Source organism: Artibeus jamaicensis, unplaced genomic scaffold, assembly GCF_021234435.1.
Source record: "Artibeus jamaicensis isolate MK-2021 breed Jamaican fruit bat unplaced genomic scaffold, CSHL_Jam_final contig_464, whole genome shotgun sequence".
Classification (NCBI taxonomy): Eukaryota; Metazoa; Chordata; class Mammalia; order Chiroptera; family Phyllostomidae; genus Artibeus; species Artibeus jamaicensis.
Window position 1 is genome coordinate 18,812,739 of NW_026521842.1, and position 27,890 is coordinate 18,840,628.

General features: G+C 59.7%; 5 protein-coding genes across 14 annotated transcripts; 2 read left to right on the top strand and 3 right to left on the bottom strand.

Moving 5' to 3' along the window:
• Nucleotides 1–4,455: 4,455 nt before the first annotated feature.
• Nucleotides 4,456–6,089, bottom strand: CUNH16orf86 (chromosome unknown C16orf86 homolog). The gene is made up of 4 exons (XM_037162546.2): nt 5,985–6,089; nt 5,530–5,759; nt 4,975–5,195; nt 4,456–4,865 (listed from the first exon to the last, which is right to left on the bottom strand). The coding sequence occupies exons 1-4, from the start codon at nt 6,087–6,089 to the stop codon at nt 4,456–4,458; spliced, it is 966 nt and encodes a 321-aa protein (XP_037018441.2).
• A 227-nt stretch (nt 6,090–6,316) lies between these two features.
• Nucleotides 6,317–9,808, top strand: ENKD1 (enkurin domain containing 1). Of its 2 annotated transcripts, none has more exons than XM_053666699.1 (8): nt 6,317–6,378; nt 6,585–6,684; nt 6,781–6,975; nt 7,510–7,682; nt 8,638–8,775; nt 8,862–9,025; nt 9,126–9,262; nt 9,353–9,808. In XM_053666699.1, the coding sequence occupies exons 2-8, from the start codon at nt 6,600–6,602 to the stop codon at nt 9,511–9,513; spliced, it is 1,053 nt and encodes a 350-aa protein (XP_053522674.1). In that variant the 5' UTR covers nt 6,317–6,378; nt 6,585–6,599; the 3' UTR covers nt 9,514–9,808. The 2 variants fall into 2 exon arrangements, with proteins under 2 accessions (XP_053522674.1, XP_037018542.2); XM_037162647.2 differs by having other exon boundaries at nt 8,638–8,769.
• Nucleotides 9,809–10,000: 192 nt separating this feature from the next.
• PARD6A (par-6 family cell polarity regulator alpha) lies at nt 10,001–11,818 on the bottom strand. Of its 3 annotated transcripts, none has more exons than XM_037162651.2 (3): nt 11,585–11,818; nt 10,972–11,194; nt 10,001–10,755 (listed from the first exon to the last, which is right to left on the bottom strand). In XM_037162651.2, exons 1-3 carry the CDS (start codon nt 11,633–11,635, stop codon nt 10,001–10,003), a joined length of 1,029 nt encoding a protein of 342 aa, XP_037018546.2. In that variant the 5' UTR covers nt 11,636–11,818. The 3 variants fall into 3 exon arrangements, with proteins under 3 accessions (XP_037018546.2, XP_037018545.2, XP_037018543.2); XM_037162650.2 differs by having other exon boundaries at nt 10,001–10,752; nt 11,573–11,817; XM_037162648.2 differs by having other exon boundaries at nt 11,573–11,817.
• Nucleotides 11,819–11,822: 4 nt separating this feature from the next.
• Nucleotides 11,823–15,108, top strand: ACD (ACD shelterin complex subunit and telomerase recruitment factor). Of its 2 annotated transcripts, none has more exons than XM_037162645.2 (13): nt 11,823–12,224; nt 12,361–12,522; nt 12,602–12,738; nt 12,871–12,964; nt 13,052–13,128; nt 13,256–13,300; nt 13,407–13,441; nt 13,597–13,751; nt 13,829–13,925; nt 14,008–14,091; nt 14,246–14,628; nt 14,763–14,854; nt 14,934–15,108. In XM_037162645.2, the coding sequence occupies exons 2-13, from the start codon at nt 12,424–12,426 to the stop codon at nt 15,010–15,012; spliced, it is 1,377 nt and encodes a 458-aa protein (XP_037018540.2). In that variant the 5' UTR covers nt 11,823–12,224; nt 12,361–12,423; the 3' UTR covers nt 15,013–15,108. The 2 variants fall into 2 exon arrangements, with proteins under 2 accessions (XP_037018540.2, XP_037018541.2); XM_037162646.2 differs by having other exon boundaries at nt 13,829–13,910.
• CARMIL2 (capping protein regulator and myosin 1 linker 2) lies at nt 15,078–27,035 on the bottom strand. 6 transcript variants are annotated; one of them, XM_053666696.1, is made up of 39 exons: nt 26,685–27,035; nt 26,320–26,414; nt 26,170–26,220; nt 25,881–25,943; nt 25,671–25,795; nt 25,442–25,533; nt 25,164–25,234; nt 24,976–25,049; nt 24,758–24,833; nt 24,591–24,679; nt 24,416–24,510; nt 24,252–24,338; nt 24,049–24,161; nt 23,854–23,931; nt 23,639–23,715; nt 23,425–23,529; nt 23,199–23,268; nt 22,976–23,057; nt 22,781–22,877; nt 22,640–22,697; nt 22,330–22,502; nt 22,005–22,167; nt 21,819–21,920; nt 20,792–20,920; nt 20,595–20,708; nt 20,269–20,429; nt 20,102–20,189; nt 19,780–19,932; nt 19,599–19,662; nt 18,911–19,140; nt 17,964–18,064; nt 17,518–17,881; nt 17,313–17,435; nt 16,505–16,541; nt 16,266–16,337; nt 15,956–16,171; nt 15,758–15,805; nt 15,328–15,405; nt 15,078–15,242 (listed from the first exon to the last, which is right to left on the bottom strand). In XM_053666696.1, exons 1-39 carry the CDS (start codon nt 26,722–26,724, stop codon nt 15,130–15,132), a joined length of 4,167 nt encoding a protein of 1,388 aa, XP_053522671.1. In that variant the 5' UTR covers nt 26,725–27,035; the 3' UTR covers nt 15,078–15,129. The 6 variants fall into 6 exon arrangements, with proteins under 6 accessions (XP_053522671.1, XP_053522670.1, XP_037018547.2 ...); XM_053666695.1 differs by having other exon boundaries at nt 15,758–15,838; nt 20,625–20,708; nt 26,685–27,034; XM_037162652.2 differs by having other exon boundaries at nt 15,758–15,838; nt 26,685–27,033.
• Nucleotides 27,036–27,890: the final 855 nt, after the last annotated feature.

The following is a 27,890-nucleotide window of genomic DNA, read 5'->3' on the forward strand; positions in this document are numbered from 1 at the left end:
CACATGGTTGGTGGCTATTTGGTAGGTTTGGTTTCTTTAATAATGAAAGGCTTGTTTATCGCTGTAGATTATTTGTGTTTTCCCCTTTCCCAGTGGCTCCACAGCAGCTCCGCTCTCCAGACCCATCACTGGTGGGCCACTCAGGCTCCCGCCACCACCTGCCCTCAGCTCCCAGCTTCCCCCCTCGGCACCGGACCCCAGGAGCCCTCCAGAGAAAGTCTTCCCTCAAAAAACAGGTTCCTGATGGGGGCCCATTGCGCCTGCCAGTCCAGGGAGAGAGTGGGAGAGTTTGGAGCCTCTTTGGGCTGCAGGCCAGGAGGGGTTCTGTTCTTAAAACTGTGCGTTTGGCTCCAGGGGAGCCCTGGGAGAGGGAAAGTGAGGGGTGGCTCCAAGGAGGCTGGACGGGGCAAACTTGAGGGGGAAGGCCCCACACACTTCCCTTTGGGGTGGATGTGGCCAAACACGGACTGGCCCGGCCAAGCCAGTCCTCAGCCGTGCGTTCAGCCTTATAGCCCTGTCGGTCAGAGCGGGGAGGGGTGGGGTGGTGGCGAGGACATGTTCCAACCCTTTGTTCCACTGCCAGCCTGCCAGGATCAAGCCTAGACCAAACTTTTCCCCTCTCTGCCCTGCCCCGTGTGCCTTGCCAGGAAGAGAAAGACTCAAGGAGGTCCCCTTCTTCCTCTTGGTGCCCCTTGTGAACATCACCAGGCCAGTTTTCCCATTACTGTTCTGGTTTCATGCCTTGTCTTCATAAGGTAAAATAACAATGACTAGTGTTGGAGCATGCTTTTTGCACACTGGGCCCCCTGGGGTAGACATTTTATGTGTATTGTGTGTATTATTTAATATCCAAGTCATTCTATGAGACACTAGTATTAACATTGCCCTGTTCAGGAAACTGAGGCAGAGAAGAGTACAAGTTACTTCCCTCCTGCAAGTTGTAAGTGACAGTCAGGTGCCTGTCAGGGTCATTTGACTACGGAGCCTGACCCTGAACTACTCTTTCCCCAGCACTCGTGGCTCCTCAGACTCCAAGTGCGCAGACACTGCCCCTCCTCACTTAGTTCCCCATCCAGGTCAGTGCCTCCTCCCTGCAGCAGGAATCTCAGCCTGGCCTGAACTGGGAGGTGGACGGCAGAGAGAGCCCCAGCAGTCAGGACGCGGCAGAGTTGGAGAAGCTGCCCCATGCCTCCTAGGGCCCCTCAGCTCGGCTCCAGGTCAGTCCCTCTGCCTGTTACTAGGATGTGGAGGTCCCTCCTGAATGTGGGGATTGACTGAGAAAGCGCTTGCATGTTATTCTGCTCGATTCAGGCGCTGCTACTGTAGAAAGGGCCGCGTTGCTGACTCGCACGGTGGCACTGCATAGGTTTGGTAGAGCTCTGCAGCAAACCCCTTGTTTACCAAGATGTATTCCCAGAAGTCCTGGGGCAGACTACAGTGGACTTAGTGCAGAGCCACTTTCATGAGGACCCAGGGGTGACTGAGGTCCCCTCTCGGCACTCCCCACAGTCCAGGTCCTTAGACATCTTTACTGTCGTGTATCTCTTGGGTTGGTCCCAGGGAAGAGATGTGCCTCAGAGTGGCTCAGATGCCTGTGGCCAAGGGAGCCCGCAGTGTTGGTCCCCAGGGGTAACTGAGCCTGCAACTGTTCCAGGCTTGTCCTGCACTGCCCCCTCCTGGAGGAAGGCAGCATCACCTCCCAGGACCTGTGTCCCAAACCTCAGCAGCATCTTCCCCGGGTCAAAGTAAATCAAGTTTTTCCAGCTAGTGAAAGTGCAGTCAACTTTTCCTCTCTGTTACAGCAACAAGAAGAGAATTTCCAAAATACCTGTTGCTTATTTTACAATCCCAGCCAAATCTGGGCCTCGTACCCGGACAAACAGCAGCCTCCTCACCTCAGTGTCCACAGTCTCTCCGTTTCTCATTCTGACCTTCACACTGCTGCCCAGCGGAGCTCTGCACAGTGTCAGGCCAGATCCCTCCCTGACCACACTCCTCACCACTTCCAGGTTCAGCCAACCCCATCACCTGGTGGCTGTGCGTCTGCTCCAGCCATGCCAACTGGCCCTCCTGCCTGGGGCTGACATCTTCCATACTAGCAAGGCTTCGTCCCTGGCATATCCTTTGCCTGGAAGGCCACCAGCTCGCCAGGAATCAGCTGGAGGGCTGCCTCGTCACACTCTCCTAGGCATGGTGACAGTCACTACTGTGGTCTCGCAGTCTGGATCCCCCTTCCATAGCATGTCGGCACCATGCTGCTTCTGCATTTCCCCCTTAGAATGAGCTCCTAGGAGTAGTATGGCTTGTTCCTTTCTGTGGTTACTGTTACCCACTCTGCTTAGACAACCTTGTCAGGTAATGGGCCTCAGGATACGTGGATGGGTTTTCTTCTATGGGTACTATGTCTTCCATTACCTGTTCTCTACATTACCTGTTGGAAGATGGGAACAGAGCTCCCTTGTCAATGCCAGCCTGGTCCACACCTCCAGCCCCGGAAACCACACAGAGAAAGCAGATGCTTGGCCTTCTTGGGTCAGGCCTTAGCCAGAGAGCTGAAGGACCCTCAGATCTGCAGGGCTCAGGAAAGGGTGGGGCCTCGTGCAAGGCCATTTGTCTCCACACCTCTACCTCCTCAACCATAAAGTGAGGATGTCAGACTCAGTTATCTTGAAGGGCCCTCTACTTCTGAAAAGTCCTGGAGAATTATGTTCACCCCTTTGGTATCAGTAGTCAGCGTGGTCCCTGTGGACAGTATTTCCTGGGGTGGTCAGATTACTACCCAGGGAAAAGCATGGGCAGAAAGAATAAATATCCTGACCCTGTGGCTTGTCCTGTGGCCCTGGGGCCAGTGAGCCTCCAAGTGATCCCTACAGGAGGGAGCAGTCTCACACGATGCCCATTTTCTTCCTGCTTCCACCCCATGCCCTTCAGTGACCCTGCCAGGCCGCCACTCCAGGGGTCCCGCACACAGCTGTGTGCTCTTTGGACAGCTGCAGCTTTTCAGATCCTGACCTGCCCCTCTGTACCTTCCTCAGCTCCTCACCCTGGTCTCCTTATCCAGGTGCCTTTCATGGAGGCTCTCTGCTGGGTGGCTGTGATGTGAAGACCAAGGCCCCTGGGGAATTCACAGTCTAGTCCTGCAGACGGTTAGTAACCACAAGGACAGCAGAGTGTGGGCACTACAATGCAGGGCAGCACGGGCTTGCCCCGAAACAAGGTGCCTCGAGTCCTCAGGGGTCCGTGTGCACCAGCCCAGTGAAGGAATAAAGGCATTTTAGGCTGTGGAAACCTCATGTGCAGGGAGTGAAATTAGGAGAAAGTATACTAGTCAGGGAGTGAGAGGAAACTGCTGAAAAGTTACAAGGCAGCTGAGGTAAGAGGAGCAGAGCCTAGAGGGGAGCAATGCCATTGGGTTCGGGGGGTGTGCAGCCAAATCACCGTCCTTGATGCCTGATCAGCTTGTAGAAGTCAGTGAGCCACGAGTGGGAGGGGGGTCTGTAGTGACCCCCAGGATTTGTGATTGAACGACTGTAGGTGAGGCACAGGAGGGAAAGCAGGTTGGAGGGAGGAGAAATTACTCATTTAATTTGAAAGTCCCTGTGTGTATGGTGCCAGAGGGACACACAGGAAGACCCAGAAGCAGCAGAATATGAGGGATTCCAAAACGGCCAGCACTGGCCGCCACCTCCCAGAGAGGCCTGCAGGTGAGAAGCAACAGTCACCTGGTGGTTTGGCTGCAAGACTCCATGGAGACCATTCACCTCAACCACCATCCTTTGCCTCAGCCACCATCCCTTTCCTGCCAGGAAAAAGGCATCAATCCTCTGTCATCAGGGGCCACTCTGGGGCAAAGTCTGGTCCAGCCGTGGCCTAAAAATAAAGCCTTCCAACGTTGCCAGGTTTGGGGCAGGCAGATGAACTTTGCCACCTCTGCGGGATAGTATCCCAATTGTTGGTCCCCTCAAGGCCAGACCGAATGCAAGCCCCTTCCCTGGTACACACACCCGCTTCATGACCTGACAGTCCCTTTCTCTGCTGCCAAGTTCCTAGTCACCTCCCTTTTCATCTTCACCACTCTCTTGTCTGATCTTCGGGTTTATTTGAGGAGCCTTTAAATGCAGGTAGGTCCCACCCTGCAGACTGATTCAGTTAGATCTGAGGCAGTGCTCAAGAATCGCTACTTTTGTCACAGAGGAACTCCTGGGTGATCCAGATGGCCAGTCAGGCTTCAGACCCTGCACTGGGAATCCTCCACCCTTCTTCCCAGGCTCTCCCTCTTCAGGCATCTTATTTGGGGAGTCAAAGTCTGAGAAAAGGAAAAACATTTATTTTCAGCAAGTCCAAGGTTCCAAGTGGGGGCAGGGCCCAAATTCCCCCTTCTACCTGAGGACCGAAGCCCAGAAGCTTCTTTGGTTCAGGCTTCGGAGGAGAGGAGCCACCCATGGGGTGGGACAGTCACTTGTACTGAGGAGAGAGTGGGGGTACAAGTGGGGCAGCACAGACACTTAGCATCTTGTTGATGTCCACTTGAGTTGACTTATCCATCTCAGTCTTGAGTAAGCCACTGACCCCCAAGCTGGGCAAACCCCCAGGCTCCTCTCCAGCCTCCTCTCCATGGGGAACCAGAGCATGGATGGGAGACATGAGCATATTGGGGCAGGGCAAAGAGAGACCTGAGCCCAGCTCACCTGCCACAGGCAGCAAAGCTGGCAGTTGCTCCAGACAGGCCTCCTCGGGGACCAGGGTCAGCTCCGACTGAGGTTCCACCTCGACCTCAGCCTCCCTATCCCCTTCCCCTGCCTCGTTCAGCTCAGGGTTGCAGTAGTTGATGTACTGGTACAGGGGCCGTAGGCGCTGGGCTTTTCCTGCAAGGGCCCAGGGCAGAGAAGGGGCTGGAGTGCCAAGCTGTGCCAGGTCCGGGGCAGGGGGTGGGGGTTGGGGCGGAGAATGGAAGGCCCAGGGATTACCACTCACGCTCCAGCCCCAAGGTCTCTGACGATGCGGACGCTGTGTTGGCCACAGTTGGGAGCACTGGGGCCCCCAGACTCTTGCGTTTCTTGGCTTTTTTGTGCTGTTTGGCAGATGGTGAGGGCTCACTCTGGCTACCCTCCAGGTCCTCCCTCTGCAGTGGCAGCCCCTGGGACAGCTCAGCTTCAGCCTTAGGTTGATGGGCTTGGTGAGTAGGCCCTGGGGAGCTGGGAGACAGGAGGCCTGAGGAGGCAGCCTCCAGCCTTGTCTCCTGTATTCTGAGCCTAGAGAATGGCCCACATGCCCACCACCCCAAGCCCAGTTCTTGTCCCTTTCCTGGTCACTGAGGCCCCCAGGCTGGACAAGTCTTAAAGCTCATGGGAGCTCAGTCCCCTATGGGGCCTTTGAGACTCTTAAGATGAGGATTGGTGGTGGCGATGGCAGGGGCTACGGACACACCCTACAGGCGTGCAGGAGTCCAGAATCCTATTGGGGTGTGACACCTCCCCCACCCCCTGCCCCAGCAGCCCAGCTGCTCCTTTCCTCAGAAAGCCTGCTCACTTGACAGGCTTTCTCTTCGGACCGTGGCTGGACCTCACAACAGAAGTCACAGGTCTGGAGCTTTTCTCCTCTGGTGCCTCCACCTCTGGCTTGAGACTCTCTTCTTCCAGCTTGACTCGTTCCTCCTGGAGCTCTGGCTCTGAGACTGGTCCTGTTGGACACTTGTCCTCACCCTGGGTCCCACCGGCCTCATGGGCAGACACCAGGCCCTGGCTTCTCATTACTGGACACTAGAGGTAACACATAGGTAACTGGTCATCACAGTCAGGCAAAGGCTATGGGATTAGTCCTTTTAGACACCTAACATTAGACACCAAATGCAGGTGAAGGGCACCAGCCCAAGCCCCTGCCCCACTGTGAAGCCTGTCTTGGCAGTTAGGGGTTCAACGCACAGAGTTTGGCCTTCGAAAGCGCCGAGGCCACGGGTTTAAAGACTAGATAGCCCTGGTAGTCACCTCAGAGCTTTGAGCGTGATCACCGGGTTCCTCTGTGAACTGTGCAGTCCCCTCGGCCGGCCCCTCTTGGACCCCAGGTCTCCTCTCAGTCCCCATTGAGTCCATGGCTGCTCGGAGTCAGCACCTCCTCGACGGTTGCTGGGAGACTGGGGTGGGGGAAGGCGAAGACGATCCCGAGGGGTGGGACAGGTGTACCCGGGAGACTGATCGGGGGGCAAGAACCGGGATGGGATGAGGGCTGGCGACCGCTCAGTTCCACCCTCACTTGGAACTACAAACCCCAGAAAGCTTTGCGCCAAGGGTTTTGGCCCTTGAACTCAGAGACGGAAACTATTGTTGCTTAGCAACAGCAAACCCGTCGGGTAGCAGCTGCAAGCTGCAAAACCCTGCTCTGGTGAGCCCCTTGCCTGGTTGTTGAGGGGGAGGGGCTGCGAACGGGTCGGAGAAGTGGGCTAGGAGTGGAGGCGGCTAGTGCAAGCCCGGGAAGGGAATGGAGGGCTGCCGGGGTCAAAGTCCGGTCCAGGGAGTAGCTAAGAGGCTCAGGAAGGAGGTCCCTGCCTCCAGATAAGCAGCCTGGCAGGCCTTGTTGCACCGTTACAGGGAGACGGCAGCGGCATGTGCGAGGGCCCATCCCGCATTTCGGGGCCCATCCCCCCAGACCCTACGCTCTGTCCTGACTACTACCGGAGGCCCGCCTCGGGTGAGTTGGGGGGTGCCATGGCCCAGCGAGGCCAGAGTGAGGCTTGGGTTCCACTCCATCACTGACCCCTGCACTACACCCCGTCCAACCCCTCAGCCCAAGGGCGCCTTGAGGGGAACGCGCTGAAGCTGGACTTGCTGACCTCGGACCCAGACTTGGACGCCACCCCTCCCCGCGGCCCCCGCATACGTCCTGGAGCCAGACAGATCCTAGAACGTGGCCGATGCGGTGTGGGGGGCGTGCTGCTGCAACTTGGGGGTATCTCCCTAGGCCCAGGGGCCTCTCCCAAAAGTAAGTTCCAGGCAGGAGGGGCAGCGAAGCAAATCTGAGATCAAAAGCTGAAATAAAAAACTCCTGCTCCTCCTGCCCTGGGCTGGGCTCAGGCTTTACTAAGTGTCACTTTCCCCAACTATAAAAGGCGGGTGAAGGGGAAGCACTACCTTTCCGCAGAAGAGAACTGAACAAAGTAGTCCCCAGGAAACCCCAGCTCATCTTCATGAATTCGGGCATCAATGAAACGTTGTTTAGTGCCTGCTCTGTGCCAGGCCCAGCATGCACTATGAAAACAGGCCAGGTTGAAGACAGACACGTGGGAGACAATAAGCAAGTGAGATGAATATTATATACAAGATGATTAATGATAAACTCCATGATACAAATGTAGAAAATATCAGAGGTAGAAGATAATTACCACGTCAGGAGGGAAACAGGATGGAGAACCTGTACAGGGTCTCAGTCAGCGAGGTGGGGCCTGTATGTGACCTGGTGGGAGTTGGATTTCATGGGCTGTATGTAGGGCAGAGCCTGGCAACATCTTTTTCCCAGGGAAGGACCCTAAAGACCATGAGAAGGAGAACCTGAGGAGGATCAAGGAGATCCAGAAGCGCTTCCGCGAGCAGGAGCGCAGCCGGGAACACGGCCAGCCCAGGCCCCTGAAGGCTCTGTGGCGCTCTCCCAAATACGACAAAGTTCAGTCCCGGGTCAAGGCCCAACTGCAGGTACCTGCCTCAGGGGGCTGGAAGTATTGTCTGTCTTAATCTACTAAGAGGCGAATTATACCCTGATCTGACTTATGGGGAGAGAGGAAAATCACAGGAGACTAAGGCAGTGGGAGACTAAAAAGAGAGCTGGTTCTGCTGCAGGGGCTTCTCAGAAGTGGTGGTGGCTGGGTGGTCCTGAGGGGCAAGTAGGAATTAGGCAAGGGGAGAGTGGAAGAGAACATTCTGTAGAGATGAAACCTCACAGACAGAAATCCTAAGATCGGAGGGAGTGTGGGCAGTGGGGATACTGTGTACAGTTTACTGTGAGGGGTGAGAAGCATGCGGTTAGGCTAAGAAGTCAGCGGGACCCATATCATAAAGGACCACATAACCCACTTTTCAACCTTTATTTCTAAGGACAGTGGGAAGGTCAGGAACAGGGGTATGTATGGTGGTGGGATTCTGTCTTGACTAGATGGGGGCACCGTTCCTCTATCAAAGGGTCTCAGAAGGAAGTGCAGGTTGAGAGAAAAGACAGTAAGTTCATATGTGGATGTGTTAAAACTGAAGCATTTGTGGGACTACCAGGGAATGGGAGTGTGTCCAGGAAGCAGACCGAGAGTCGGGTCTGGATCTCAGGAGTGAGACCTAGGAGTTATTGAGGATCAAGCTGAGGATAATGAGACCAGGGAAGTGACCCTGGATTTAAGGGCTTGAGGCCAGCTGTCAATGACCTTGAGAGGGGCAGATCCAGGAATTTTGGCTAGGAAGGAGAGAAAAAGAAAACGGTAACTAGGTCCAAGACTGAGGTAGAAGCAGTGGTTTGTCGTTAAGGATATGAGAGACACACGTGTTCTGATGCTGATAAGAAACGCTCCTTCAAGAGGGAGGAGGAGCATAAGGCTAGAGAGAGACAGGTCTTAAGGCCTTGACCACAGCCTGACTGATCCCTCTTCTATGCCCTGCCCTTCAGGAGCCTGGTCCTGCTTCTGGGACAGAGACAGCACACTTCCTGCGGGCACACTCTCGCTGCGGCCCTGGGCTCCCACCTCCCCGTGTCCCCAGTCCCCAGCCAACCCCATCAGATCCCAATGTCAAGATGCAAGTATGTGTAAGCTGGGAGGTGGGGCAAGGATCCTGGGGGTTTAGGAGCACAACACAGTGCTGTCTGCCCATCATGCTTGCCATGTCCTGTAGGTGCCAGGTCTGGGTGTGGACTTCATTAGCCACAATGCCCGCACTGCCAAGAGGGCCCCCCGGCGGCATTCCCGCTCGATGCAGATCCTGGCACAGGTGCTGGAGCAGCAGCGACAAGCCCAGGAGCACTACAACACCACACAGAAGGGCCACGTGCCTCATTAGTAGGTCCCACTGCCCAACACCCAGGGTGACAGGTACGTGTGGTAGGTGGGAGCCAACATCTGCCCTGGGATCATCAACCCTGAGCCTGTACATCCACAGCTTGTTGGAGCGTAGGGATCTGTGGCGACAGGAGGCCGAGGCCCGCCAACGGAGCCAGCCAGACCCTGCCATGCCCCCTGGCCACACTCGCATGCCTGAGAACCAGCGGCTGGAGACCCTGAGCAATCTACTCCAGAGTGAGTATGTGGGCAAGGGGGACTGGATGGGGAACCCACTGGGGACCATGCACCCCTGCCTTACGCTAACTGTTCCTGGGCCCCCTGTAGGCCAGAGCCAGCTGCTGCGTGAGCTGGTGCTACTGCCCGCCAGGGCAGACTCCCTGAGGGCCCAAAGTCACCGTGCTGAGCTGGATCGGAAGCTGGTGCAGGTAGAGGAGGCCATCAAGATCTTTTCCCGCCCCAAGGTCTTCATAAAGATGGATGCTTGAGCCCATTTATAGGGGTAGTGATGGGGGTCCTTGTTGAGGACTGCTGCATGGTCACAAAGGACAGGATCAGGCCCCATCATAGAGTCCAGAGACAGGAGCAGTTGGTGGTCATATCCCCAGAGCACTTTCCTAGCCACTGGTAGCTGGAGAAGGGACATCCTAGCCCAACCTCTTTATTCCTTTGTCAAAATTAAACTTTTTGTACACAGAGGGGTTTCTTTCCATAGAGCTTTTCTTACACTAAAATTTCCAAGCCTGGTGGCCCTCCTGCTGTTCAACTGCAGGGATGTCTCCGCTGCCTCGTTACCTCTGCCTCCCATGAAGGGCAGAAGGCAAGACTGTGGGATCAGGGGAGAAGCTGGAGCTGGGACACAAAAGGACCATAACTGCATTTGTAGAAAACCTTTAATGCTCCCCAGACTGAGAGGGCCCTGTGAGCAAGCTAAAACCCCACTGGGGAAGTCCCCTGGAGTGGCGAGACGCTGTGTCAAAGGCTGAAGCCACTACCATCTCCTCGTGTGCTACTTCCCCAGCCAGAGCTGGCTTGCTCCTGATCATCTAGGGATGGCAGAGAGCCGCAGGCACTGGGAAGTAGGCGATCTGAGTGCAGGTCCCAGCGTGGAGGCCCCTGAGACAGCCCATTGGAACAGGGAGGCTGGCGGTTCCCAATGGCCAGATCGCTACTGTCATCATCACTATCAGGCTCGGCAGCCCCAAGCCCAGCAGAGGGAGGCCCTCTCAGATGCCCAGATGCTCCGCGCACCACATTATTGTGCTGATTGGCTGGCTTGACAGTGACAATGAGGTTGTGGCTGTTGGCGACCATCATGTCTGTCACTTGGTCCAAGGTCTTCCCAGCCACCTCAATGCCATTGACTTCGAGGATTTCATCACTGACTGCCAGGAGCCCCGTACTCTCAGCCAGGCCCCCTCGTACTAAACGAGAGATGAAGATGCCCGGGACCCGTTCCAGGCCCTGAGGAGCTACACGCACACTCATGCCATCTCGGATATAGAAACCTAGGGGACGGTCAGAGCCGTGCTTGTGCAGCCGCACCCGTCGGTGTGTCTCGGGCAGTAGATCCACATCTATGACTGAAGAAACCTGGCGGAAATCTTGGGGCAGGCTGATTAAGAGGGGTGGCCGGGTGCGCAGAGGTGCCACTGGCCGAAGTAGAAGACCTTTCTTACGCCGCTGCAGAGAGTTGGAGGCAAAGACCAGGCTGCCAGAGTCAGCTTCTGCTGTAGGAGAGAGAGGCGCTTAGATTAGAGACCCTTCTCTCCCATTTGCCCTTTTCCATCAGGACCAGGCTGGGGGAAGGGGACACTGCAGCTATTTCCTACCACTTGGAGGTCAGGCCAAGGGCAGGTATGCAAAGGGTAAAGCCTGGGTACCCTGGGCATGACCTGCCCTGTCACCCTACCCTCCAGAGGCTGCCCACTGTACCCCATTCTCACCCCGTTTCTGCACCAGCAGGCGCAGCGGCGGGGGCACGCTGGCCAGGGCCCTGTGCAGGCTGTCATCGTTGGTAAGGGGCAGTAGGTCGCCGTGAGCATCTGTATAGCCAAGCAGCACATCCAGGCCAGGGATCTGATGCACCGCACGCAGTAACCTCGAGAACTCTTGGAAGCCGCTCACGGAAGCGCGGGGCAGTGCGAAGCGTCGGAACTCGGCGTCAAACTGGAGGCAGGGAGTGGGGGAAAGAGGAGGGGTCAGGACGGAGCCTGAGTCCTTTTTCACCACAGGTCCGAGGGTGGCAGGGGTGGGAAAGCGGGCTGCCGCAACAACTGCAGACTTGAGACCAGACCTCAGCCCCAGCACAGGGGACGCTGTCCAAGGTCTTCTCCCAGCCCTCCAGGTAACCCAGGCCACAGAGCGATTCTAGAGGCCGGAGGGAAGGAAAGAGGCTGGGTGTGGGGAAAAATGAGAAGAAAAGCCAAGGAATGGGACATGGAGGATAGAGGAAAGAAAAAGGTAGTGGGGCTAAGGAGCCAGGAAGGGGAGAATGAGGGAATTGGAAGCACCTAGTACCGGAGCCGGGACTGGAGGGGCCCTTACTTTGCTCTTCACCTCCACGATGCTGTCGGGACTGCGCGCCGGCGTCCTCTGTGGCCTGGCCATAGCGGGGCCGAGCGAGCGGCGGACTGTGCCCCAGGCGGCCCACGGAGGCGCAGGTGCATAGCCCGGCCGCCTGGCCGGCCCGCTCCACCCCGCCCCTGGCGGTAGCCCTGGCCGGGTCCTCTCCTCCAGACCATGACGTCAAGGAGCCAACTACGGAGAGTGGCACGCGGAGTCCACGTTTCCTAGGAAACGGGGATTGGGGGGGGGATGAAGACGTCGTCGTGTGCTCTTGCGTCATTACGCTACGGTCAGCGCGTTCCTGTAGCCTGGGGGTAGGAATCGGCCAATCCAAGGGCAGAGTGATGGGAAGTGGTATTTATTGAGTGCTATCTACTATTTCTCCTAGCCTTACAGGACTGCGCACTTTGTAGATGAGAAAACGGAGTTATAATATTTGCTGAATCCTTCGGGGTCACACGGCGTTGAAGTGGCTTTGAGCCAATGCGCTCGGACTACCCTAGCCCGCAACCTCAGGCTCCAAATTCCTCCCTCTCCATCTGCGCCAGCCCTTGGCCCCTTCCTGTCTCATGCCAAGGTAGCTTTGATGAACGTCCAAGAGATGCGCCTCTGTTTGGAGAGCTAAGAACAAGTAAGCCAGCAACCCTGCAGACACCTAGCAGGAGTCTGCACACAAGTTACCAATCAGTATGCGTTCGTGAGCACGTGGGCGGAGACTCGCTCTCAGGTCCCGCCCAGCAGTTATGCGCTTCCTCTTCCGACAACAGGCGGAGCCACGGCGCCAGCGGGAAACCCGGATTAGAGGTGTTCCTCTAAACCCAGCTGCGGGAATGGCAGGTTTGAGGAGCGTGGTCCTTCGACCCTGGATTCGAGATCTGGTCCTGGGGTCAGAGAGACTCTCAAGTCCACGGGTGGGGCAGCTGCTCCAGGTAGGTACTCCCCACCCCCTCAGGGCCCGGAGACCAGGGTGGGACCCCAGGGTGGTGGGATTGAGGTCTCTGTCCTCAGGTGCTGCAGGAGGCCGAGACCCCAGGCCCGTCCCGCGCCCCTGACACCTCTGATGTCGGGGCCTTGCTGCTTGTGTCCGACGGGACCCACAGTGTCCGATGCCTGATGACGCAGGAAGTCCTGAATGCCTCGGACTGGTGAGAAAGGTGCCGCAGGCCATAGATCTGAAACCAGCGGGGAGCTCTAGGCTCAAGCCTGATGTAGGTAGGCCCCAGGCAGGCGGGGCCGTGTTCCCGAAGTCTAGGTTGTGAGCGTCCTGCTCTCCACAGGGAAGAAAAGGAATTTGGTTTCCGAGAGGCTGAAGGCCGACTGCTGCTGCTGCAAGACTGCGAGGTCCAAATCCAAGTGGCCGAGGGTGGCACGGTGAGTGGTAAGGCTGGTTTGGATGGGTTACTGGGCCTGAGTCTTTTTGAGAACACCTGAGACCCATTTCTGAACTCACCCCTCCAGCCCACCGAGTTCTACCTCCAGGTGCATCGCTTCAGCCTAATGCCCACGGAGCAGCCCCGGGATTGGGTGACTAGTTGGTAAGTGATACCTCCACTCCCCAGCTGTTCTCTCCACCTGGGCCTGGCTGACACTGGCTTAAGCCTTTTGGGTGGGAGGACTTGGACCCCAAGTAACATTGCCTGCTTATCACCATCTTTGTCCTAGCAACCAGGACCCAGATGTGCAGAGAAAGCTCAAAGACTGCCTGAAGTGAGTCTGGGGTTGGACTCCCACCAGGTGTGGCTGGATCAGCGGTAGCAAATGCATTGACAGGCCTCAGGATTGTCCCTGAGGCCTGTCCCCTCTGTTTCCATAGGGAGCACCTTTCAGAGTCCACCTCCTCCAATGCAGGTACTTGTAGGGTTGACCCTAACTCTCTGTAGCCACCACCAGCTATAGATGACTCTCCAGCCATCACCTCCTGCTCCTTTAATAAGCCCTTTCCCATCCACCCTACCCTTCCTCCTCCTTGAGCTCCAGCCTGGCCTCTGCCCCTCTGACCCCAGGCCTTTCACTGTCCCAACTTCTGGATGAGGTGCAGGAGGAACAGGAGCATCAAGGGGCACTAGTGCGCCTGGCTGAGAGCTGTCTGATGCTGTCAGGCCCTTGCACAACGCCCCCGCTCACCCGCTGGGCCGCCGCCTCCAGTCACTTAGCCATGGTCAGTTTGGGGCTGCCCTTGGGAAATGTCAGAGTGAGGAGTTGGGCAAGGGCCAGGCTGACAGTTCACTTCCACAGGGAGAAGCTGTATACACTGTCCCCAGCCAATGGCTGCACATCTCTGAGAATGACCAACAAATTCTGAACTCTCTAGGCCCAGGTCAGAGGACACAGGGTAAGGAGGGCTGAAGAGGTCCAGAGGGGAATATCTGGGGGCTTGATGCCCACGACGCTAATAACCCTTTTCTGACCCCCAGGCCCTGAGCTGCCCCCACCAGACCCGGTCCTTCAGGATCTGTCACTGATCTTGACCTCATCTTCCTCCTCACTCAATTCCTCAGGTAAGGTGTTGCTGAAGCCACACTCACACACTGCCCAGGTCATGCAGGATGCTATGCAAGGGATGAACATGGTCCCTACAGGCCTGCCTAAGGTCACAGGCCACTCAGTCTGAACTGAGAGGGCTGTGCCCACAGTGAGTCCCCTCCTCCCCAGGAACCCCTGCCTTACCCAGCCACATGTCGCCAGAGGAAAGTGGTGCCAGCGTCAGCCTTATGCCTGCTCTGTCCTTGGCTGCTCCAGACACAGGGCAGAAGGCCAGCTCCCAGCCCCCACCAGCCATCTGCTCAGCCCCTGGCCCCCAACCCTCTAGTTCCTCACACCCAAGCCACGTATCCAACTCCCCGCTCCTGAGTTGTACTGCAAGTCTGTCACATGTTGGTCACATCCCCAGTCTATATGACCAGGCCCCATCCCATGTGACCAGGCCCCAGAAGTCTAAACTAGAGTTCAAGGAGCTAGGGTTGCCCCCCAAGAATCAGCAGCATTCTCCAAGGAAAAGCACCACCGAGGGAGCCCTGGAGTCCAGTCTTGTCTGGGTGAGCACAGTCCCCCTACAACTGGAGGGTAGGACAAGGTGGGCCTCAGATAGAGCTGGGAGAGGGGCTGAGGTAGCCTTGGATGGGGTTAGGGGTCCTTGTTGGCCCCTCTGCAGATACCGCATCCTCTTCAGGGTCCCCCAAAGAAGCATCTCGATGGCTCTGCGTTCCAGTATGAGTACGACCCACCCTGCACTTCCCTCTGTGCCCAGGTCCAGGCTGCCAGGTAAGCCCCTGGGGCAGCCCCGCTCTCTTGGTCATTAGTCCCAGTCTTCCTTGACCTACAGCTTTGGTTCTCTTCCCAGGCTCCCTTCGCAGTTCCTGGCCTGGGCCTTGCACTTTCTGATGGAGCCGAAGCCAGAATCTGAGCACACCCAGGTGTGAGGGGCCACGTGACCACATGGGAGATTGTGGTCTGTGCCTGGGGATGGACAAACAGCACTTCACACTCTGCTTCGAGTTTTTTAATAAAATAATCTCATGCGGCAAGAAAGGAGAAGGTCAGGGGTTGGGGCCGCCGCCTCTTTGGTCTGTGACTGGGGAGGGTGGGTTCTGTGCGGGGCTGGCGGTCTCTGTGTACTGTGGGAGCCGGGGTTCAGCTCCGGGGCCGGGTCCTGCCAGAGGAGAGGGAGAGAGAGTAAGGTCAGAACTGGGCTGACTAGTCCTGCTGCCCACACAGCCGACCCAGCCCCTTCTTACCTAGGCTTGGTGATGGGGGTGCCTCAAGCTTTGGCCTTCGCTTGAGGACAGGGGAGCGCTGCAGCCGTAAGGGTCGTTCTGAGGGACACAGAAAGGTGTGGGGTGGGTCGTTAAGGGCTTGTCACTGGGTCCCAACCCTCTGTCCCCAGTGTGTGCTGGCGCACACACGCACACTTGCATGCACACGCTGACACACTGTGCATGCTTTCAGAGCCTCCTCCTCCCCACCCCGGGTCCTCCCACCCCGGCAGAGGTCACTCCTTCGGAGGTGGAACTGGACTGGTCAGAGGGCTGTCGGACCCTTGCTTCTGGCTCCCCAGTGTCTCACCTCTCACACTACCGGTAGCAACTCCAAGGTCCAGAGTCATGGAGGGAGACCTGGGGCCCCCCCTCCCCCACACTCAAGCACACATGGCAGTGCCTCCCTCACCGACAGGGGCCCGGAGCTGGTCCTCGTGCACAGATGCCGCCCGTCGCCCTGGTGAGAGAGGCCTCGGCCTCAGCCGGCCATCTGGGGGAGGCCGTGGTATCAGGGTACAGTCCCTACAGCTGCCCCTGCTCCAGCCCTTGCCTCCCACCTTCAGGGTCCCTAGCCCATATTGGGGTGGGGGCGAGGGTGCCCATTTACCTTCATTTCTGGGGCCCAGGCAAGGATCCTCTGGGAGGCCCAGACTGTCTGGGGAGGGACTGGCTTTTTGGGGGCTGGGACAAGGGGAAGGAGGTCCCGGACCATCCTGTTGGCCCCAACCACGGCTTCTAAGCTCTGCATTCAGCTGCTGCCCCAGCGTCTTCCAGGTAGAGGACTCAGGTCCCTGGCCCCCTGACCCAGGTCTGCATGAGGGGTCTGTAAGGAGGTGGGTGTCCATCAAGACCTGGGCCAGGCATTGGGAATGAGCTTGACCTGCCTGGCCCCCAACACCACAGTGGCCCCCACTCACCTGCAGACACAGAGTGGGTGCGGGACTTGATGGAGATGGGAGGGGTCTCTGAGGAACTGTCCATAATGTCACCTGCAAGTGGGACTTGGGGCTCAGACACCAGACCGTGGGGGTGAGGGGAATAAAGACCTGGCTTCTCCCCCTCATCCCCTGGGACAGCAAATGCCTTGGGGACTTATCACTGAGGACATTCCTCCCCCCAAAAAAAATGTACCACCCTGGCCCAGGTCCCCACTTACCATCGGAGCCAGCCTTCTTGATCTCTCCATCTTTGCTCTGTAGGAAACGGGGAAGTGAAACAGCACTGAAGTGACTCTCAGCACTGAACCACCCTCAGCCCAGGCTCATTCTTGTGTTCGTTCTTGTTACAACTGCCACTGAATGGGCTGGGCAACAACGCGGCAAACCCAGCCCTGGTCTTGGAGCTCAGAGTCGGTCAGGGATGGTGGACAGTGAGCACAGACATCCATATACACACACAGACACATAGATAACATGATGTCTTCATTTTCTGATTCACTTTCTCTACTGTGGCGACTAGAGCTGCATTGGCAGGAGAGCCACGGGAGAGGAAAATGCAGGGATGGACGCAGAGGAGCCTAGTGTAACCCGTGGATGGGGGCGAGGGGCTAGAAGTGGGTCAGAGAGACATTCCAGACAGGAACGTGAGCAGAGGCTCTGAGGCGCAACCAGGGGTCGGTAGCAGTGAGATGAAAGCAGCGAGCAGGGCTCAGACCCCGTAAGGGCCTTGAGGCAGGGTGAGGAGTCGAGGCAGTGGCTGGGAGGAAGCCCCTGGGTGACTTGCTGTTCCAAATGTAGGTAACAAGGTCAGACTCTGTTAGATCTGCAGAGAAAGGACTGTCCCAGCTCCAAAGTAGAGATACCAGTGGCCTGGGCCAGGGCAGAAGCCAAGAGGGAAGAACAGTTGAATCTGATCACTATTTGGTGGAAGAGGGGTAGAACTGGCAAACTGTGAGTCTCCTGGTCCTGCTACAAGCCATGTGTCACCTGCCCCCTCATTTCGTACTCCTGACCCTCCCGACTCACTTGTTTCCTCCTGCCTTCAGTGCTCCCACTGCTTCTGCTCACACCGATCCTCTGCAGCATCACTTGTACTCGCTGTTCAAAAGACGGGGCCAATTCTGTGTCTCCTCGCTCCAGGGGCCGCCTCTGGGGACAGAGATGCTGGAGTGGGGCAAGAGCCCAGTGCCCTCAGTTCGGGCAGAGCCCTCACCCCGTCTCCAGGCCTCACCTTATCGGGTCTGGCACCCAGTGCTGCCTCTTCCTCCTCAGCAGGCAGCAGTATCATGGAGTAGGCCTTGCTCTCTCGAGTGTAGCGAGGCCGGCTCCTGCGAGCAGCATCAGGGCTGCCGATGCCCCCCTCAGCCCCGCCAGGCTCCTCCCCACGGCCAGGACGGGCGGGTGGCCGCAGCAGGTCCCCAAGGGTGGTTTTCCGGGTGCGGGGAGCTGCCCCAGGGCTGGTCTCTAGATCAGGCCGTGGCCCCCGCGTTGAACGAGGCTTCTTGAAGGCAAAGAGGGTGCCCAGCTTCTTTCGCAGTGTACGGGGAACAGGGGTAGTGCTGCCCTCGGTGGCTGGGTCCTCCTCGGGGGCCCAGCTGTGGGGACAGCCAACAGTAAGCAGGAAGGCCCGTGGAGCAGCCCACCCTCTCCCACCGCCTGCAACTGCCCCTCACTCACAGGCGATCCTGCTGGATCAGCTTTTTGGAGAAGAATTCCTCCACGCCCTCGTCCACTCGGGCACTGAGCCCATTCCCTTCCTGTGGCAAGGCTGGGGGAACCTGGTGGACACCACACGGTCCGGGGTCAGGGCTGAGTGCAACTATGACTTTTCCCCACCTCCCTGGTCCAACAGTCTGCCTCGGGCAACTCTAGGACCTGGGAGCTGAGGTGACCCTAGGGGGCTGCTGACACACAACGTCTCCCCCTGCCCAGCTAGTGGGCAGAGCTACTGATTTCACAGAACCCCTCACCCATAGCTGGCTCTGGACACACACCCGGCCCACACCCATTCTTGTCCCACGGAGTCTCCTACACATCTGAACCACCCGGTCACCAGCAGGCTAGAGCCCACGCACCCCCTGGGTCACACGTTCTCAACTGCCACCCCCTCGGCTCCAAACAGTTTCCTGCAGTATCCTCCACCCTACCAGGCCTGCTGCTGCCCAGGACAGCCTGCTGCGTCAGACCCTCTTGGGGGGCCTCAAACCAGCTTCCCCTCCCCATCTGCCGTGTGCCCACTACCTGGCCAGTCCCCGGTGCACACATACGCCTGCCCACACGGACACTGGCCAGATGTGTAGTAGACACAGGACTCCCTGCAGTCCGGGATCCGGTGTCTTTCAGTAACCCCGAGTGATGCTGGATAAGACGGCCGCTCTCTTGCCCATTCACCCACGCAGTGTGCCAGCCTGAGGCGGAGTTCTACGCCCAGGTGCACCCTTAAGAAAGCCCACCACTAACGACCCCGCACGGAAATGGCCTGGGGTGAGGGAAGAAGCCAGGACGTGGCCACACAACCTTGTGATCTTGAGCTCCTCACAACCCACCTCCCTGCCCTGCCATTATCTGTGAGGCCACCTGCGACCCCCAATTCCACCGCTCTGGGGTGGGGGGAGGGCGCTCACCTGGGGGCCCCCAGGCGGCGGGCGGTGGTGGTGCTGGCGCCGGGGCCGTGGCCGGGCCCTGGTCGGATGGCGCAGAGGCTGCCCGGAGGGTGGCAGGTCCATGCGAGGCAGCGGGCCGGCCGGGGACCCGGGAGCGGCGGGGCTCGGAGAGCCGCGAGCAGATGGGTCCGCCTGCGGCTCCGCATCCTCTCCAGGAGCCGCCAGCTCGGGCTCTGGTTCCTCAGCAGCACCTGAGGGGAGAGCACCAGAAGAGCATAGAGAGCAGAGCCTGGGGAGGTGGCAGTGGCGGCGCTAAGGCGGCGGGGGACCCGCCCAGGGCGCTGGGAGGGGCCCGGCAACGCGGCCCGCTCCCCTCCCCCCGCCAGCCCCTCCCCCCGCCGCCGCTGTCCGTGGTGCTGAGCGCGGCCCCGAGCGGCGCGCGCCACTGCCACCAAGCATGCGCGTCCTGGGGGTAGACTTGGGGTGGAGGGGCGCGAGTGGAGACCATGTCAGGGCTCTGGTATGCTCAGGTTTTGCTTCATGCTGACTGACCACAGCGGACCCCAATCTTGAGGATGCGCGGGGGTCCTTGCCCAGTCCGGGAAAGGGTTTTGGGGACAACAGGGCTGAATGAATGTGGCCAGGTGGCCAGGTCTAATGGAGCTTTGGCCCAACTCAGTAACTCCCTGCCTCCCAGGCCCTGACTTACTGTGAGTGGAGGGGACCAGGTGAAGGCAGTGGCTGGACACAGGCCACTTCTGCAGACTGTCATCCTGTTGGGGAGGGCACAAACTAGGCCTGGGGCGAGGGAGCTGCTTCCCCACTCTCCACACCCCAGAAGGAGGTGAGAAGATCTACGGTTCCAGGCCCAGAGTTCTGGCACCACCTACTCTCTGCTTTTCTTCATCCTCCTTTTCCTTCTCCTCCTCAGGGAAGAAAAGACCTTCCAGTTCCCCGGGACCAAAGTGGGCGGGCTGGTCTTCTTCCAGGGCCGGTATGGCAGAGGGCATTGCCACTGTTGTCTGCTGAGCCAGACTCTCTACCTGCAATTCCAGGCACTCTTAAGATGGGCAGGTAGGACCCCAGCCACAGTCCCATCAGTGCTAAGGGAACCCTAAAATATCCCTGGGCAGAAGATAATGCGGAACCCCTGCAAGGCAGTGGCCAGGTGGCCATGAGTGTGTGCGTGTGCAAGTGCACACTTCCCCTCACCAGCCGATCCAGGGCTGCACTCAGACCCGCCAGCGCTTGAGCCACAATGCTCTCTGCCAAGGACCCTGTCACTGATAGCCGCATGTCCCTGACGGCAAGAAAGGGTAGGAGTTAGTGTTCCGTCTCTGCCCTGCCCAGCCTGGCCCAGCTCTCCTCATCCAGCCTACCTGAGCCTAGTGAAGGCATCTTGTAGCAGGTGCTCTGGGAGCAGCTCCGGGAGGCCCCTTGAACCCGCCAGGACCCCCTCTAGCTTCTCCCTCCACCTGGGCTCCTGCAGCATCTGTGGGCAGAGGCTCCTTGTTGTGTCCAGTGTGGCCTGAGTGAAGTCCTGGGCAAAGGCCAGAGCATGGTGAGGCTGCGGCCAGGGCCCAGACGGAATGGCTGGAGGCTCGACCTCCACAGAATATTGATTCAGGGGATATCATAATCGGGCCTATAGGACGAGGTCAAGCCTCCATAAGAAAGTGGGGCAGGGACAAGGGGACCATCTCACCTGAATGTCCTGGCGGCAGACCTCACCCACCTGCCCCAGGAGACCCTCCAGCTTCTGGCGCAGCTGCCATTGATGGCTTGGGGAGCTTCCCGCCTCATATAGAATGGGAAGAATCTGGAAGCCAAGGAGAAACAGGAGTTGCACTGTGATGCCTCACTAGGACAGGAAGCGTCCCCATGGCAGGAGAGTTTGCTCACACTGAGAGAGAAGTTGGCATTTTGGATGGCGTCCTCGGCCTGGTGCACAGCGGCGTCACCCTGGGGCCCGGCCCCGCAGCCCAGCAGCTCCACATGCTCCTGCACTGACTGGCACAGCTCGTTCACTTCCTGAGAGACATCAGGAACCCCAGTCCGTCCCCTGCGGGTCTCCCAGACCCCACTACCTCCTTCCCAGGGCCTCCGCAGGGTGCGGGGTCCTGAGGTCAACACCGTCGTGAGGCCAGCCTATCTGTTCAAGAAGAAAGAGTGGCGTCTCCTTTGGTTCCCTGCGGGGACTTTGTGTATACTTCCCAAGTGCACAGAATAGGAAAGAAAGGAACTGTCACCAGTCATGCCTATGTTTTAGAAGCTCAGTTTGTTCACCATCCACCTGGAGGGTAGACTGAGAGGTGGGGAGAAGTGGGAGTGAGTCTCCAACACAGCCAGGATCCTGGTCCAGACCTCTGTCCGCAGCACCTGGTGGGTGTGGGCAGTGAGGCTGGGCTTGCAGGGCAGACAGAGGAGTCTGTGGGAGACAGTGAGATCACTTGAAGATGTAGAGAATGTGGAGCCCTGCAGGGTGTCTGGGTCAGGATGCCTGGGCTCTGGAGCTGGGGAGTGAAGCGGGGTTTAGGAATAAGAGGTGAGAAGGTTTCTCACAAAGACAAGGCAGTGGAGGGAAACGAAGCCACGACAGAGGTCAGCGTAGGGGGGAGGGGAGCCCTGTAAATGGGAAGCTACAAGAGAGGCGGGGGTGGGGGAGACGTTTAAATGCCTTCTATCTTTAACAGGAGAGCCTATTTAAATGCTTTAAACAGGTAGCCAGTAGCTCCCAGGGAATGGGGGAGCTACTTCCGGAGCGGTTGGACCCTCTCTAGACCAAGGAGAGGGTGTTGTTTGGCACAGCAGGGTTTAGGCTTGGCCCCGGAAAATCAAACCTTCAGATTCATGGAGGCCCCCAGGTGCCACATCTCCCCCAATCCCTGAATCTTCTGTTTGTACTCAGGGTCAGGGAGGTGCCTCTGACCTGCTCAGAGGGGCTGCAGACCAGACCCAGTGGCTGCTGGTACGAGGTGCTGGCAGGAGAGAGGTGGTCTGTGTGGTTGTTCCTCAAGAGACAGGCTTGGATCTGGGGACAAGGGACAGGGATAGGTGCTGGAGAGCAGGGCGACAGCACAGGGCAGAGCAGCGGGGAAGGGACCCCCACACACACCTGATGCACTGCACGTACTGTCAGTTCCGGGCGGCTGCGCTGCGCCTGGGCCACGTCGGACAGTGGCAGAGGCATGGCCTTCAGACTTCGGTTCTGCTCCAGGGCCTGCGCCACGTCCAGCAGGCCCAGAGCGGACGTGTGATTACGATCCCAGACCACAGACCTGGGCCAGGAGGAGCTTCAGTCGGGGGCGGAGCTCTGACAGGCCACACCCACCCCGAAAGCCCTGCCCACCCGCCTCCAGTCGGCCCCACCCCTCAGCCCAGCCGGCCCCTCCACGCCACACCCTCCTCCCCCGGCGTCCCACCCCTCAGACCCCACCCACCGGAGTCTGGTGTTAACCCGAAGCGCCTTGGCCAGCATCTTGGCACCAGGGTCCCCCATGGCGTTGCCGCTGATATCCAGGGCTGTCAGGTTAGGGTTGGTGGCCAGAGCCCGAAGCAGGACGCTGGCTCCCAGCTTCAGCCGCGACTCAGCCACAGACAGAGACTGCAGAGGCTGGGGCGAAGAGAAAGCCGTTCATGGCGGGAGTCTGGAGTCAGCAAGGAGGGCAAGGTCGCAGGGTCCGAGGGAGCAGGGTCAGAGGCGCCACTGGGGCCGGCTGACTGAGGATCCCCCGTGGCCAGTGAACTCACACAGTCGTCATCCTGCATGAGCTGGACAATCCGGTGCAGCACGTCGTCCAGGGTCTCCCTGTGGGCAGGCGCCGTGGTTGGGGGAGAAGCCCGGGTAGCGGGGTGCTGTCTGGGAGGCCCGGGGGTGGGATGGGCGCTTACTTGCAACGAACGTTGAAGTTCCTTCCTAGCGCCACATGTCTCAGGGACCGACTCCTCCCGATGGCCAGCACCAGAGTCACCATGTCAGAGCCGAAGCCTGGGGGCGGTTGGGGTCACGCACGGGCGAGGCTGCAGGGCTGGGGCTGGAGTGGGACCTGGGTGGGAGGGGGAGGACGGGTTCCGGGGCGGCCTCACCGTTATCGGACAGATCCAGGGAGCTCACCGCGCCGGCGTCGCACACTAAGTCCTGTATCACCTGAGCGCCCGCAGAGCGCAGCTGAAGGTGGAAGGCGGGGCGTGCTCAGGCCGGCCGGCCGCAGGTGGGCGGCATCTGGCGGCCGCGGCCCCGCGCCCGTGCGCCCGTGCGCCCCCGCGGCCCCGCTCGCGCTGCCTGCTCCCGTCGGGGCTCAGTGCTCACCTCGCAAGCGCTGAGGTCCAGGTGCAGGTCGCCCGTGTGCACATTGAGCGCTAGACCTTCCAAAAGGGCCCTGGGAGGGGATGTCACAGGAGGTGGAGGGAGATGGGAAAAGGGGGCCCGGGTGCGAATACCAAGGAGGAAGGGCCGGGGAGGTTATGGGTGCGATAGGAGCCGGGCGAGGCGCCGGAGGCCCGGCGGGGGCCTAGCCACGGGCAACGACACTCACCTGAGCGCGTCGGGGGGCAGCCGGCAGCCCGCCAGGCCCAGGTGCCGAAGCGCCCCGGCGCGGCTGAGGAAGAGCTGCAGCGCGGCGGGCGCAGCCCGGGACTTCCTGGGGCGGGGAGCGGCCGGGGTGGGCTCGGGGCGGTCTCGCCCCCGCCGCCCGCGCCCCGCCCCCGCCGCCCGCGCCCCGCCCCCTCCCGCCCCGGCCCGCCCCTTACGTGCGGGAGAAGACGTTCCGCGAGGCGTCCAGGTGGGCGAGGCCGGCGCAGCAGCCGCGGGACAGTGCGGCGAAGAGCTGCGGGAGGAGCGTGCGGGCTGCACCGGCCGGAGCACCGCGCCCGCCCCGCCAGCCTTGCCCTCCAGTCCACCCTCCGGCCGCAGGCCCGGCCACCGGCCCGGCCGATCGCCCCCCACCCCCTGGCCACCCCCTCACAGTGTCCAGGGCGGCGTCGGTGCCCGCGAGGTTCAGGGAGGTCAGGACGTTAGGGCGGCTCAGGAAACCGTAGAGTCCCTGGTGGCAGGATGGGATGGGGGGGAGGGAAGGAGTCGGGGTCGCCTCGCCAGGAACTTGCCGAGACCCCACTGACGGCAGTGCCGCCGACCGCTACCCCTGAAGACAGGCACTCACCCCGTTATCCTCCGAGGGCCCCAGTGCCCCCGGGTTCCCGGAAAGATCCAGGTGGGTCAGGGCAGAGTCGAAGGCCGCATTGGAAGCCAGGGCCCGGCCTAGAGCCTTCATTCCTGGTGGTGGGGGCGGGTGTGGCTGGGCGATCGGGCAGACCCACCTCCCTGCTCGCTCCCCGCCCCCACCCCCTGCTGGGCTCCCCCTACCTCGAGGCGTCAGCCCTGTCTGCGACAGGCTGAGTCTCCTCAGGGCTCCAGGCCGACGTTCTAGGTGTCGGCTGAGCGCAGTCACGCCTGGCGATGGGGGCAAACCTCGTGGGTCTCAGCTTCTCCGGCACCAACCCCAGGCGCTTCCCCAGGCTCAGCCATACCTCGGTCATCCAGCAGGTTCCCGGCCAGGCTGAGCTCCTGAAGCCCGGAGCTCCCGTTCCCTGCCAGCGCCTGAGCCAGTCGACGCACAAACTCTCTGGGGACCAGACCCCGGGGGTGAGACCCAGACTCTGGATTCCTCATCCCCACCCCAACTGCCCTCCCCGTCCCCCTTACCCCCTCAGGCCACAGGTCTCCAGCACCAGCTCCTCCAGGTGAGACGACTGACTCATCATGTGCAGAATCTGTTCCAAGACCTCGAGGCTCTGAGAACAGAGTTGGGGCTCGGTGGGCTGCACCCCGGTCCCCACACCCCTGACGCCTCCCTGCCCCTGCACTCTTACCAGCTTCATGTCCACACAGGAGAGACGCCGGAACCACAGGTTGTAGGACAGGGCAGCCACACTCAGCGCCAGGTCCCTGGGTGGGCGGAGGGGCAGGGGCAGAGCTCAGGGTCCTCTGGCCAGATCCCAGGCCCAGCATCCCCCTCTGCAGAGAGGCTGAGGCCCAGGGATGTGGGTTATGGAACCTTCCTCCCTTCCCATCCTGGCAGGCCACGCACCGACTGCCCAGGTGGCTGAAGTCTCCCAGGCTGAAATGGCGGCAGCCCTGACGGTGGTAGACAGTGTCCACATCCTGGACAGGAAGAAAGTGTCTCTGACTAGCTTGGGGCACAAGGAGCAGGGAGGGACTCAATGCAGGTGGGGATCGGATGTCTTCAGAGCCCCCCAGAGAGGGCCCTACCCTCACCCACTGAATCTCCTCTCGGAAAGGGAAGCCATTGTAGTCACACAGAGCCTCGTATGTCTCCGAGAAGCCACCTGGGGAGGTGCCAAGGATATGACGGGGTGGGGTTGGGGGAGGAGAGAGACAAAAGGTCAGAGACGTGTGAAGACCAGACCCAAGCTGGGCGGTGGCTGCACCTCTCGAATGGCTGTGTTCGGTTTGGGAGACCTTCAAGTCCAGGGGTCTGGGGCTGCAGGGAGGGGGTGGCTGGAAGCCCCGTGTGGCCCTGCCTAGGCCCTTACCACAGGGGCTACTGGGTGCGGTGGTCTCGGAGGGGCTGCTTCTCTCCAGACGAACGAGCATGGAGGGGGGTGTGGGCCTCCGGAATAGCTTCCTGAGGAGGGAATACAGGAGAAGGGGAAAGGGACTTCTAGCCTCTGGGATGTGAAGCAGCCCACTCGTGTCTCCAGAACATTCCCCTCCCTGCCTGCCTCCCCTGCCAGCCCCATGCAGTTAGTTGCTTGGCCTCACCCAAGGGTGGAGCGAGGGAAGACCTTCTTGATGGCCGCAGCAACATGCTGGGCCAGCTGTTCCAAGGCAGCCACACCAGGAAACTCCAGGACCAGCTCAGGCAGGGACTCCAGCTCAAACGTGACCTGGGAGGGCGGGCAGCTGGGCTGGGCTCCATGTGTGGAGGCAGGGGAGAGGAAGGCAGGCCCTAGTTGGTATTCAGGGTCTCACCTGAGGGGGCGTCTCCTGCAGTGCCATGGCCTGGACCTCCAGGTAGCTGAACGTGCAGTCCACCTGTGTAGTGCCTGGATTAGCCTGGACAGAGGGCTGAGCCCCACCCTCCTGGGAGCCCAGTCCCTTGTGCAATCTAGAGCTCAGAGCTAGGGGCACCTAGTCCTGCCTGCTCTTGGGAGGGCAGGGCCCCTAAGGACAAGGTGAACATTCTACAGGTGCAGCCCTCTTGTCAAGGAGGCTGCTGGAGGGCAAGGTGGGTGTCAGCCAGGGCCCCAGACAGACTCACCCGCAGTGGGAGGCAGGTATGAAGCAGGTAGGCCCTCCAGCGAAGTAGTGCCTGGGGTGGGGTGGGGGGGGGGAGAGTGTCTGACACCCTGGGCAGGGCAAGGGACTCCTGCTGGCCCAGCGTCCTCCCAGGCTCTGCCCCCTGCCATACCAGGACATGACCTTGCTCAGCACCCTCCCGTGCGGGGAGCCAGGTTTTCAGCAGCACTTCTGCTTCCTTGGGCCACAGGAACCTGGTGATCTCGCCTGTGAAAGGGCAGTCTGCTGGATAACTTTGGTCCTCCCACGGAGGTCAATTCACGCCCTGTCAATTCATGGTCTGTCTGTTCCAGGCTAAGGGCCTGGGCTCATCTACGGGCCAGTGAGGAAGGACTGGAGTGGATCTCGGGGCAGCAAGCCCTCCAAAGGAGCAGAGAGAAACGCTTGCCAGGCATCCCCAGGGCACTGGGTCGGCCTCTGGTTTGGCGGCTCCACTGCTTCTTCACAGCCAAGTAGGCAAGAAGGGTCAGAGCTTACCTCGCAGCTCACAGGATATGCCGTCGGGTGTCTGGGCCATGGGGACGGGCCAGGAGGCCGGGGCGGCCCAAGGAGTTCCGACGAGAAACTGTAGCTGGCGGGCGCGCACAGGAAGCCTGGGGCCCCGGCCCTCAGTGCAGCCACCTGCTCCTCCTGCAGCGGAAGGTGCGCGCTGCTTCCTGCCAGGCCGCCCCCGGCCCGGCTCCTCCCCGCCCTGGCCTCCGCGGGCCTTGAGATGTAGCCCGGGTACAGGGCGTAGGGCGAGGGCAGAGCCCTAGCTGCCTGTCCACCCTGTCGCGAAGGAAATACCCCGACAGACCAGGTGTGGTCAGCAGGGTCGTGCCTGTTGTAGCCTCCTTCAGTTCTTAGCTCCCTACTTTTACCCCCATAGCGCAGTCCCTGCCTCAAGCACCAGGGGGTGCTGCCCACTAGGTGATCCCTCCGGGGCCCACCCCAGTTTGTACCCTCCAAAGCCCAGCTAGGGAGGCGGGCTCTGGGCAGTGGGGGGAAGGAAGGCGTGTCTGTTCAGCAGGAGGGTGGGATCTCTTCCAACACCCTGGTCCTAACCTGAAGGACCTAATCTATCGCTTCTAACAAGGAGTCCGTGACCCCACTGGGCATCCAGGAACTGTTAAAAGGGGTGGGAAGAGACCCCAGATGGGCCTATAGATGCACTTCTCTGTGAAAGAGGTTTCTTAGCTTTCATCAGGTTTCAGCTGGGTCAAGGCCAGAAGGTGGAGATGTGTGTGTTGGGAGGCAGACTCCAGGTAAAGCCTGAACTCCACACGCTTCAGGGAGGATGGAGTGACTCATGTGCAAAGGCGGGGTACATGCAGTCTTCTGGGGAGTATGTATTCTCCCTGACCTGGAGTTTGGGGAGAGGGAACCGCTAGGAGAGGGGAGTTTTTCCCTTCAAAGCTGGGAGGTGTCAGAAGGTCATAGGTCAGGGGCCTGAGAAGCATGCTGCCTTATAAAAAGACCAGGGACCTAGATTCTGGAAGGTTCACAGGAGGGAATTAAATTTTTTTCCCCATCCGTTACAATCTAATTCAACTCCACTTATGAGACAGGGAATGGCCTCTGGCCTGCCCGTAGCTCAGCTGGCAGAGGTGAAATAACCATGAGTAGGTGGGAGATACTCTGCAAAGTGGCTTTGGCTTCTTTCCTATCTCCCACTACCCCTCTGCACCCTGGGGATCAGGGCCA

Coding starts and splice junctions, on each gene's coding strand:
- CARMIL2 (XM_037162652.2), bottom strand. CDS start 26,724: ATGGCCCAGACACCCGACGGCATATCCTGTGAGCTGCGAG. Junction 25,235..25,441: donor CGCACCCAGTAGCCCCTGTG/GTAAGGGCCTAG, acceptor GCACCTCCCCAG/GTGGCTTCTCGGAGACATAC. Junction 23,058..23,198: donor TGGACCTCAGCGCTTGCGAG/GTGAGCACTGAG, acceptor TTCCACCTTCAG/CTGCGCTCTGCGGGCGCTCA.
- CUNH16orf86 (XM_037162546.2), bottom strand. CDS start 6,089: ATGGACTCAATGGGGACTGAGAGGAGACCTGGGGTCCAAGAGGGGCCG. Junction 5,760..5,984: donor ATCACGCTCAAAGCTCTGAG/GTGACTACCAGG, acceptor TGTTACCTCTAG/TGTCCAGTAATGAGAAGCCA. Junction 4,866..4,974: donor AGAGACCTTGGGGCTGGAGC/GTGAGTGGTAAT, acceptor GGGCCCTTGCAG/GAAAAGCCCAGCGCCTACGG.
- ACD (XM_037162645.2), top strand. CDS start 12,424: ATGGCAGGTTTGAGGAGCGTGGTCCTTCGACCCTGGATTCGAGATCTG. Junction 12,739..12,870: donor GTCCTGAATGCCTCGGACTG/GTGAGAAAGGTG, acceptor TGCTCTCCACAG/GGAAGAAAAGGAATTTGGTT. Junction 14,092..14,245: donor CTCCTCACTCAATTCCTCAG/GTAAGGTGTTGC, acceptor CCTCCTCCCCAG/GAACCCCTGCCTTACCCAGC.
- ENKD1 (XM_053666699.1), top strand. CDS start 6,600: ATGTGCGAGGGCCCATCCCGCATTTCGGGGCCCATCCCCCCAGACCCT. Junction 6,685..6,780: donor CTACCGGAGGCCCGCCTCGG/GTGAGTTGGGGG, acceptor CCAACCCCTCAG/CCCAAGGGCGCCTTGAGGGG. Junction 9,263..9,352: donor CCTGAGCAATCTACTCCAGA/GTGAGTATGTGG, acceptor GGCCCCCTGTAG/GCCAGAGCCAGCTGCTGCGT.
- PARD6A (XM_037162648.2), bottom strand. CDS start 11,635: ATGGCCAGGCCACAGAGGACGCCGGCGCGCAGTCCCGACAGCATCGTG. Junction 11,195..11,572: donor TCGTGGAGGTGAAGAGCAAA/GTAAGGGCCCCT, acceptor CCCTGCCTCCAG/TTTGACGCCGAGTTCCGACG. Junction 10,756..10,971: donor CCTGCTGGTGCAGAAACGGG/GTGAGAATGGGG, acceptor TCTCTCCTACAG/CAGAAGCTGACTCTGGCAGC.